This window comes from Erigeron canadensis, chromosome 8 (genome assembly GCF_010389155.1).
Source record: "Erigeron canadensis isolate Cc75 chromosome 8, C_canadensis_v1, whole genome shotgun sequence".
In the NCBI taxonomy this organism is placed as follows: Eukaryota; Viridiplantae; Streptophyta; class Magnoliopsida; order Asterales; family Asteraceae; genus Erigeron; species Erigeron canadensis.
The window spans coordinates 26,243,187-26,253,825 of NC_057768.1; the positions used below are offsets into that span (position 1 = coordinate 26,243,187).

At 34.1% G+C, this 10,639-nt stretch overlaps 1 protein-coding gene across 2 annotated transcripts; it reads left to right on the forward strand.

Moving 5' to 3' along the window:
- The first annotated feature begins 607 nt into the window (after positions 1-607).
- LOC122611341 (probable ubiquitin-like-specific protease 2B) lies at positions 608-10,302 on the forward strand. 2 transcript variants are annotated; one of them, XM_043784361.1, is made up of 18 exons: positions 608-758; positions 1,690-1,913; positions 1,990-2,077; positions 2,956-3,143; positions 3,223-3,319; positions 3,572-3,621; positions 3,995-4,195; positions 4,291-4,366; positions 4,818-4,929; positions 5,389-5,433; positions 6,035-6,166; positions 6,515-6,715; positions 6,807-6,862; positions 6,938-7,031; positions 7,237-7,327; positions 7,813-7,932; positions 8,882-9,271; positions 9,705-10,302. In XM_043784361.1, exons 1-18 carry the CDS (start codon positions 749-751, stop codon positions 10,128-10,130), a joined length of 2,601 nt encoding a protein of 866 aa, XP_043640296.1. In that variant the 5' UTR covers positions 608-748; the 3' UTR covers positions 10,131-10,302. The 2 variants fall into 2 exon arrangements, with proteins under 2 accessions (XP_043640296.1, XP_043640297.1); XM_043784362.1 differs by having other exon boundaries at positions 1,690-1,853.
- The last annotated feature ends 337 nt before the right edge of the window (positions 10,303-10,639 follow it).

The following is a 10,639-nucleotide window of genomic DNA, read 5'->3' on the forward strand; positions in this document are numbered from 1 at the left end:
TCCATTATATTTAACCAATGAAATGAAGACATGTAGATGCTAATTCTTCAAAGCTTCTAAGGCCTCTCCCTAAGGTGGAAGCACTTTTACCTCTTCCACACTGCCACGTTAGTTTTTCTCTCTCTTCATCCACCTCTTCTACAATCACTCCTTATAACCCCTCTTCCACACCTCTTCCACACTTTATATTTACGTTATGCTGGCCCCACCACCTCCACTACCTCTCGTCAATGGTCATCGACCCATGGAAATCCCACGAACGAAGCATGCGTCGACGAAGCCACTCCCTATGGAGTCCTGGTCGAAGAGGCATCGAAGCCCTCGGCCTAAGAGTAACATTGCAATATGTTTATTTAACCTTTTTCATATTTTAAAACCATTCTTTTTCGCATTCCGAATTTTCGGTAACAAAATTATCTAAACCAATTCTTAAACCAAATAAAAACACCTTTTAAGCATATTTTTAATTAATTTAATATCTTTTTATGACTTTTTAGTATAGGTGTTAAACTGTTAGTCTGTTACTTTTGTAGGCCGCGATTCCCCGAACTACAAAGTACAAACCCAGACAAACAACTATATAAATAAAAAAAAAAAAAACCCTGCTCTCAGTTTCGCAATTCCTCCGATCATTATTCCTTCCAAATAACACACCATATTCCCCATCAATAATAATTTCATTCTAATTATTATATTATTATTTTTCGATCATCAAAATCTCAATCATACTGTTGATCACGATACAATTATGGAATCCAGTAAGTTTTGTTTTATTATTTAATTTAATTTAATTTAGTTTGATTTATATATTTGATTGTAATGTAAATATTTATGGTTGTGAATTTGATTATATGATATGTTAGATATAGATAGTATATAGGTTGACTTTTAGGTCTAATATCAATTTCATTTATTTTTTGTTTCTTTCTAGCTGTAAAGCTGCTTGTTGTAGTTAGCGTGTATATATATATATATATATCGAGCAATGTAGTTAGATTGGTAGACGGTTTCTAAGACTCTTTAAGTTACCTTTTGATCGGATCAAAACGTAGGAAAGCGATCCCTGAATTTGTTGCTTGTAAAGGGTTCACTCGTTTTTCAAGATCATGTAGCAACATCTTATTAAGTATAGGAACTTACGGAGTCGGCTAAATGAGGTTATGTAACTGAAAATGCATTAAAGAATTGGTTAGTCCACTTGTGCTAACGTTCGTTAAATGTAAAAAGGAAAGAATGACACGAACTAAATCTTTATAAAAAAATTCTTGACTCGGAATTTAACTCATGGCAGCCGTAAAGATTAAGTTGGGATGCCATTGTCACTGGATTTGCTACATATGTTACTTTTAATTTTAAGTTATAATAAGACTTTGGGTATAACTTTTTTCCTACAACTTTTTGCTATGCGGATTTGGATTTAGGAGAATGAATATTTATGGATATCATGTTGTATTAGAACAATAATGTGATTAGAATAACCACATTTAGTTGTCATTGTGAATCTGGTTTTGGTGACCTTATCCCAGGTAATCTGCATTAGATATGGTTCTGTTGCATTTTGTTTTATGTGTTTTTTTTTTTCCTTCAAGTTGACTCTAAATACAGTTTCTGGGTGAAGATTATTTGTTGCCGATGTTTGAATATAGATAAATAACCACTGATCAGCTGTTTCTTTTGCTCCACTACTAGATGGTATTACTTTTACCGAACAAGAAATTCATCCTGATTCAGAAAAACAGGCAATGCTAGATTCAGTTGATGTTGTTAGCAATGTCCAAGAACTCCCTGATTCTCATGCAGAACCTAGAGCTGGTTCTTCTGGATTGGATGTTAATGCACTTCCTGAGTCAGAGGTCCTTTTGATTACTGCATCAGCTTTACCTAACAACACCAAAATAAATTCGTTGGAACTTGTATGTTATTGAAATCCATGTTCAAAATCCAAATATCTATATGTTTATATGCTAACAAAAACAGATCTTGCTGTAGGACGAAGCAGGTAATGTGAGTCCACTGGAACACAAAAGGTTGGATCAGAGATCTTTGTCAACGTGTTGCGTTATTGCAGAAGATGATGGTAATGACTGTAGTTTTGTATCGCTAAATGCTATCTACTCTTGAACTTTAAAATGAATTGCAGTCCCTCACACTACTCCTTTATCCTAGTTGGGGCAGGAACCCTTAACCAATTGGTTAAGGAACACATTTAATTACACCTGGATACAGATAGGCCAAATACCTGATTACTTGAGTAGATTGACTGGTCTCATCCTGCCAACAACACTAGGTGATATATGTTTGTAGGTGTGTGTATAGCTTAAGGCATCAAGTAAGCGTAGGGAACCCATTCAAGAAAAAATAGAATATGAGTTCATATATTAATGTGATTTTGATGACCCTTTAAATTACCTTGTGGTTGGTGCAAACTTCAAATTCTGATGAAGATATTAATGACATTCTGATATTAACAAACAATGATGGAATACCCATTAGAGATTTCACATGGTTACGATACAACCTTACTAACCTAGCAACTTACATTATTTCCTAGTGTAGGAATATTAATGTCATTGGATTTCAACAACTGAAAACTCAGTATAGAGTTTCAACAATAGTTGGGATATAACCTTTTTGCGTATAATCTTCTGTTATGGGTAATTTGTATTTAGGATTCTGAATGTCAGAAATTTAGAATAGTTGTCAGAGATCTGCTTGACATACTAACCCTCATTTGTTTGTCAGCGTTAATTTGGTTTGGCGAGCCTATCCTAGTTAAGTAGATATAGTGTCCTGCATTTTGAGAGGGCTCATGGCACTGTACTTAGATCTGTTATTTTGTATCTCTGTATATATACTCCTGTGGTTGAGATTATTTGTTGTACACTTTTGAATATCAATGTAATCAACATTCATGCTACATTTATTAAACTCTCTTAATTTCTTAAACCAATTCAGAAAACCTCGAAGTAAAGACAATGCCAGATGCTGTTGATGCCGTCCATGATATCCAAGATCTCTCCTACTCTCATACAGAAGCTAGAGCTAATTTTTCTGGACTTTATGTTAATGTACCTCCTGGATCAGAGGCCCCTGTAGCCACTACATCAGATCTTCCCAACAACAAATTAAAATTGTCAGAAGTTGTATGTTTCAACGATCTATGTTCAAAATCCAAAATCTATATATTTTTAAGCTTGCTAACATACATTGATCTGGCTGTAGGATGAGGCACATCATTTGGTTCCACATGAACACAAAAGATTGGATCAGAGATCTTTGTCAACTTTGTCAACTTTGTCAGATATTGCCGTAGATGATGGTAATGGATTTTTTTCTAAATCAATCTCATAATGTTTACTCTTCCCAAATTCAGAAATCATTGCAGTCCGTTTTCCACATGTATTACAGAACTTAATTTCTACTTGATGAAATCTTGAAGGTTCTTATTGTATCAAAGTTTTGAAGTTCATCTCTAGTCATTCAGGAAGGTTTTTACATGAAAGTCTCTTCAATGATGACAATTTTTGGGTCTATATGGATGTCCCTATAATGTTATCTCTTTTGTGTTCAGGTGTCTTCTGTGAACCATCTCCAGATCATTTCCCAGGCGAGATGGGAACGGTGAGGACTCTTTTGATGTGTATGAATTGGTGACTCTCTCTATACCTTGGTGTGTGTATCATTTATCAAATTTGCCCTTATTCAAAAAAATGTTTTTTTTCTTTCACAATTTGCACCTGACATGACATTTAATGCATACTTTTTACTTTACACAAAATGTAATTAACTTTCTCAAGTGAGCATTTGTAACTGCATGATACTTGTAAGTTTCAGTTCTATGCGTTTGTCGTGTACATGCTGCTGGAATCCCAGTTATCTGCTTGCCATTTTGTTAGTTTTCATGTCATATTGGAATACAGTAACTGTACCTCTTGTGCTTGTTCTTTCTGTTGTAGGCTATCTTATGTTTAGTTTTTTTTTTTAATGGTTTCAGGACAATGAAGATTTAGCACCAGTGGTCTTCTATCCTGATCATATGGTGTACCACCATAGTTATTCTACAGATTGTGTTTTAACTTTCACTAGCAATTGCATCGAAATAGAGGGTTCAACTTTAGATGGGGATGGCAAAACTTTTAAATTGCAGTGGGGAGTTCAAGATATACATCAAATCAGATCGCATTATTATGAGATGGTATGTGCATTTTAAATTATAATACCACTTTCTTTGTAAGCTTCTATATCTTGTTAGTCCACATTTTGATTGGTTGTATCTTAAATATTATGCAGGTTAATGTGGCAATAGTGACGTTTCATGTACTTATCGATGATAAGGAACAGGATAACAATGTTGAACACACATCAGGTTAAAAATCAATTTTCTTTTTGTGGTGCCATTCACATATTGTTTTACCTGTCCATGTTTCTGTAGACAATTAAGTATATGGCTAAATGTTTGGTCTTAAAAGTTCATAATGCATCTATGTGAGTAACAAAATTGGACTAAACATTTTGAGGTGTTGAGGTGATACCTGGGCTCTGAGGCAGCAGAAAGGGCAGTCAATCGATCGGATGTGTCATGGTTGTGTTAATTAAAGACCACAAACAGTAGTTTCATCTGTAGACAAGTCAAAATTTGGGTTGCATCCCTCTTATTTTCTGCCATTCAGTTGGTAACAAGTCAACAAGTATTTTTTTTCATTTTTTGTTTTCCATCTGTTTCTTTTGCTTGTTTTTTGCAAAGCTTTGGCCAAAGAATCTTCTTAATGTAGCTGAGGTGGTCTATACGTGATTCGTACTCTGTGTACCCTATTCAGGTATTGAACTGAAGTTTGCAGTTATTGGCACTAACTGGTATGGGAGCCAGGAAGCAATCACATCCTTGAATGCCGCATACAAGACTCTATGGAGTAATATGCTTGAGTCAGAGTGAGCTCTGATTTTCCCATAATTGGAATTTAGATATAGTAGCTTGTGTCAACATTACAATTTGGAAATATGTGATCCATTTAATGTCTAGTTGCCTTGCTCTGGCTTTATGAATTATGCTTTTTGATCATGATGTTACTTTTTGATAGAGTTTTTTGTTAATTTGTCTCAATTTCTCAGCCAATTCGCTTTCTACTAATCTATGTAAAAGTTTGGATTCACATTAGGTTGTGTTAAGAGATTTATATTAAAATAAGTTCATAATATTTATCTTATTAGTTCTTCTCTCTTTAATCTCAACTCAATTTATTACCCATATAAGGACTGGTTTATTTATGTCAGAATTCTTTATTCAGCTCTTTATCATACTTGGTTTGGTCGGGGTTACTCTTTCTTTTTTTTCATTTCTTTCATTAAGTTGATCACTTGATTGAATATTTTTCATGTGGTGACCTGCAGGGTCCATGGATCCACCCAAGCATCTCTTACAAAGTATTTTCCCAAGTAAGCAAAACAAGAAGTGAAGGTGGTGCTGTTGGGTGAAATCCCTCTCACATGCTAATTTTTTTAATTCGTAAAAAACATGGGGCCCATTATTTATCATTATACGTACATTTTATGGATTAAAAAATTAGCATGTGAGAGAGATTTCACCCAAGTTAGGTGCCTAACAGCACCACCTTCAATTTTCCATATATATATATATATATATATATATATATATACAGTTATACCGGAAATGCTAGTTTTTTGCTAGATTGTTCCACAATTATAATGTATAAATATTGCATGCCCTGGTGTCCAAGTATGTGATTACTTCCCGGTTTTAATTTATTTTGAAACGGCAATCTTGTAGTCTTGCATATGAAAAATGTTTTTAGTTCGAGCAATTTTCTTTGGTCTTTCATGGAAAGACAATTCTGTATAAATTTATTTTGGTGAACCAAGTAGATTTCCATTTCTGTTATAATATGCAACTTTAGAATGTTTTTTCTATGTGCAATTTTTCTGTGTGATTGTTTAACATAATCTAGGCCTATCAATCAAGATAGAACAACCATTAATAATTAATAAGTGGATTTTACATTGCTGTGGGTGCTTTCAGCTTTGATCAGCCTTTTGAAGAAGTTATTTATCCAAAAGGAGATGTTGATGCTGTTTCTATGGGTAAGAGAGATGTTGATATGCTCTTACCAGACACGTTCGTTAACGACACCATCATCGACTTTTATATCAAGTATGTCTGTCTGTCTGCGCAATGATAAGCATGTTTTTATGAGATTTTTGGGACGGGATTCCTTCAATATGGTACTCTATATTGCTGGTTAAAATCTTCTTTGATAAAATAGTTAGTTTGACGACACATGAAAATTGTAAAAAGTTCTATATCTTAGAATGAAAGTCATTGTTTATGATAAAGTTATTCTATATAATTCTTTCTGTAGTCAATGTAGGTAAGCAAATGATGCCTTACTAATTTATAAAAAAAATTTCTAAATTTTTTTTCCGGTCATAATGTAGGTAAGCAAATGATGCCTTTTAATTGTTTGTCAAAGTGTTGACTGTTAGTTCTAACTGATGGCAGATACTTAAAGAACAAATTGAAGCCCGAGGATAGACACAGGTTTCATTTTTTCAATAGTTTCTTCTTCCGAAAGCTAGTTGACCCGGATAAAGATCCACTTGACGCCTCCCAAGGGAAAGCAGCTTTCTTACGTGTAAGAAAATGGACAAGAAAAGTCAACATATTTGAGAAAGATTACGTCTTTATTCCTATAAATTACAAGTAAGTTGAAAAGTGTACACATGAAAAGTGTACACACTTTGCTCTTCAGAAATTCTAGTCTTAATACTTGAGTAACCAAGAGTTTGTACAGCTATCACTGGAGTCTTATTGTAATGTGTCATCTTGGGGAAGTGGCCACATACAAAGGTCAGCCTTCAATCTGTCGCAATTTCATCATGTATTATATTCATTATTCTAATATTACATTTTGTTCTGGTGTAGATGAAGATGTAATCAAGTTGACTAAAGTGCCATGCATTCTGCATATGGATTCTATCAGAGGCACTCATAGTGGCTTGAAAGGCATTATGCAAAGGTTACTATCAGCAGTTACTTAAATTTAAGAATGATGTTAAATTAGAAAGATGCCCATCATAGAGAAATTCTTGGAAATATCTGTTGGCTGGAAAAGTTGCAGAGGATGACATGCTAAACTAAAAAATTATGGTTCTCATTCCCATTTCTTGAGAGAACTCATAGAATTGAACTATTATAGCTCACTTTTGGATATGTCAGTGCAGTTACTTGAAAGAAGAATGGAAAGGGAGGCTTCAAGAGGCACCTGAAGATATCTCTTCAAAATTCGATAACTTACGTTTTATCTCGCTTGAGGTATTTAGTATGATTGTTTCTTTCATTTTCTTTTCTTGACAAGTTAAGATCCTGCGTAGGTTGTGTGTCGTTTTATCTGAAACACTATGGCCTTGCGGTAACACTTGATATTCCTCGCAATCTTCTTTCTTTTTTTTTTTTTTTTTTTTTTTTGGTAATGCCAATAATGTTGCTATCTTTGACAGAAAATAGGAATAGAGAGAAGTTGATTTGAGATTGAGATCTCTATCTTATTATAGCAAATAATAAATCAATGTTTTTTATCCTTTAACCAAGTTTACTATTTATAACTAGCTTTTTTTTGGAACGGCATTTATAACTAGCACTGAATACTTTTAAAGCTATTTACACCTTTAAAAATAGATATTGGAAAATAGAAAACATAAATGTTGTCAAACAAATTCTTGTTAACACGTGCAGTTCACTTGATGACTTCGCATTCTTATAATGTGGATGTCATGTTCTGAAGTTTGTTTATTGTGCAGTTACCACAGCAGCCAAATTCTTTCGACTGTGGTTTATTCTTGCTCCATTATGTAGAGCTCTTCTTAGAGCAAGCTCCAATTTATTTTAATCCCTTCAAAATCACGAAGAGTGTTAACTTTGTAAGTAAACTGTCTCATAATCTCTCATTCTCATGGTGTCATTTTCAGTAGATGTTTAAGTTCTTTCTCCCAATAGTTCGTCACTTACTACATAATTTTGGGTATAATGGGTATTACCCTTGTTAGAAGAGCACTTTTTGGGGTAGGAAATTATGCATTTGTCTAGGGAATATGACTGCAACTACCTAGTTTGTGTGTTTGTCTACCAAGGCTAAACCGGATCCTATGCATTGAGAAGTTAGAACTGAGAACTGACTTGAAAGATGTTTTTTTAGTTGCATTTTTTAAGCAAAATTTGTTTTGTAAAAGTTATGATGACTTTTTTTGTTCGATATCATGATTCCTTGATGAGATCTTAAAATATTGCATGATAGTATAAAGAAAAGTGGAGTTGGTACCCGGAGGACCCTTTGGGTTCAACCTGGTTGTTGCCTATTTGGACTCGGTCCAAGCATTTAACGAGAGAGAGTTTTCTTGTATATGGAATATGTAGAGATGGCAAGATGGGTTGGTCAGTTTTCGGCTCAGAACAGGTTTGGGTTGAAAAAGGTCATTTTTGCACGTGCCTGTCAAGACGTCAAATTTGGTTGAGCTGCAAGCAACTTTTTCTTGTCCAAAAAAAAGAATATTGAATTTGTTTGTTGTGTCTACAATAATGGTATTACCATAATAATGATGATGTAATGTAAATATCTGAGTAAAAATGATTTAGAGTTGTGCATTTATTTTTTTGACTTTCAACTTGTTGGCCCGTTACACGTTTCTCTTAACTTTTTGATGCGGCCCATTTCAGATAAACACATCTTAAATAGATTTATTCAAAGTAAACCTGTTGAGATTGCCTTCTCTAGTATTTGTCGCACTAAATATCACTGTATATGTTCAACATTTTGTATGTGGTTTTTTAGGAATTTAATTATGAAATGTAATATATTTACTTATTTGTCAGCTAAATATGGATTGGTTCCTACCCGCTGATGCGTCCCTTAAAAGGGTGGTTATCCAGAGATTGGTGTATGATCTTCTAGAGCACACTTCTCATGAATCTTCGTCCATATGTGCCAATGATGAATGCGACATCCATAAAGAAAATATTGTAAATTTTTTTCCAGATATGTGCAATAATCTTTCAACGGCTTGTCAAACTTCTCAAGATGATCAGGGAATCGAAATATCTACGTTACCATCTTTATCTTTATCAAGTGATCCATGTCCAGTTGATCCTAGGGAGTCTTTGAAATCTGCATTTGAACCAGGATCATTTCTCGGCTTGCAATTCCCATCTTTTAACGAGAGAATGTTTGATGGATACAAGAGTTCTGACACACCACCAATTGAGGTATTTGTATTTCCAGATCGTTTTCTCGTGTTAAGTGCTTATCCATACTTCAGGTGATATTGTGACATGTACTTTTTTACATCCGGCATACTGTTTAGAGATAGAGGGTTGGGTAAAGGGTAATCTTCAAGTATGGGTCAAAACACACCTGCTTCGAAACCCTTTTTGAAATTTTAACTGTTTTCCAGTTTATAAATATTTTATGTATTATATTTGAATACAATCTACCTATCTTGATTAACGTTTTTGGAGTTTTTATGCATTTGAATTTACTTTGCATGACTTCTGGCCTGTTTAACCCGTATCCCTTTTTGTTAAATCATTTGGCTCAACATGTTTGTAACTACACATGATCCCAATCAACCCATTTGACCTATACTAGATAATGCACATCCCAGTTGACCCATTCAAATCCCTTGGTTTCTTGAAACAGGAAGATGTAGAAACTGGTGGGCAGCTTGTTTATTCTTCAATAGAAATTGATCTCCAGCAAGACAATGAAATCATAGCCGAAATCCCATGTTCATCCCAGAAATTCAACAGAACAGAATCTGGGCATCAGAACAATTTTGAAACATCACCACAAACATCAATCTCTGGGTGTGAAGATTCATTTCAAGTCATCAATGGCAGTAATCTGATTGGCGAGGAACTTGATTTCAAGGAGTTGAGAAATTGTCCGATATCACCATCGATGGAGCCTGTTGAGATGCTTTATGGTAATGATAATTCCAAAAGGCAAGCAAATGAACCAACGGTTTCCGGTGAATCCTCTGGATTGGAATCAGATGTGCAGCATCCTTCAAAAAGAATGCGAATGACTGATCCCCCTCTGGTAGGTGCGTCTGCTAGTGATTGAATATAAAAGTTTGTCTTTTTGGAAGTTGGAAGATATATAATGAAGAGGTGACGGGTATATTGTTAGTACCGTCATTGTTATTTTGGTATCGGTATGGTTAAGTTCCAATGTTGGTTTGGCCCCAAATTATGGATACATTATATTATGATATAATAATATAATAGTTATTATATAATTAGAATAAGATGACGGTATAAGCCTGTTTTCGATAAACTATCATACTCTTGCTTCTAAACAACTTATGTTTGAGATGAAACCTAAAATTTCAAGAAAATACTTGAAAATATTTCTTCCTAAATTTGAACCTTTGTAGAAAACTTTAAACTATAAGGCTGTGTTTAATAACACGGAATGATTTAGTGTTGAATGGTTTCAAACCTTGAATGGTTCAATGGATCTGAATGGACTTATTCTGAATAAAAAAAATATGTTTGATTTCTATATAGAATGTGTAATCTGAATAACAAAAAATTACTATTTTAACTTTTTGTGTATAGGTGCATAATAAG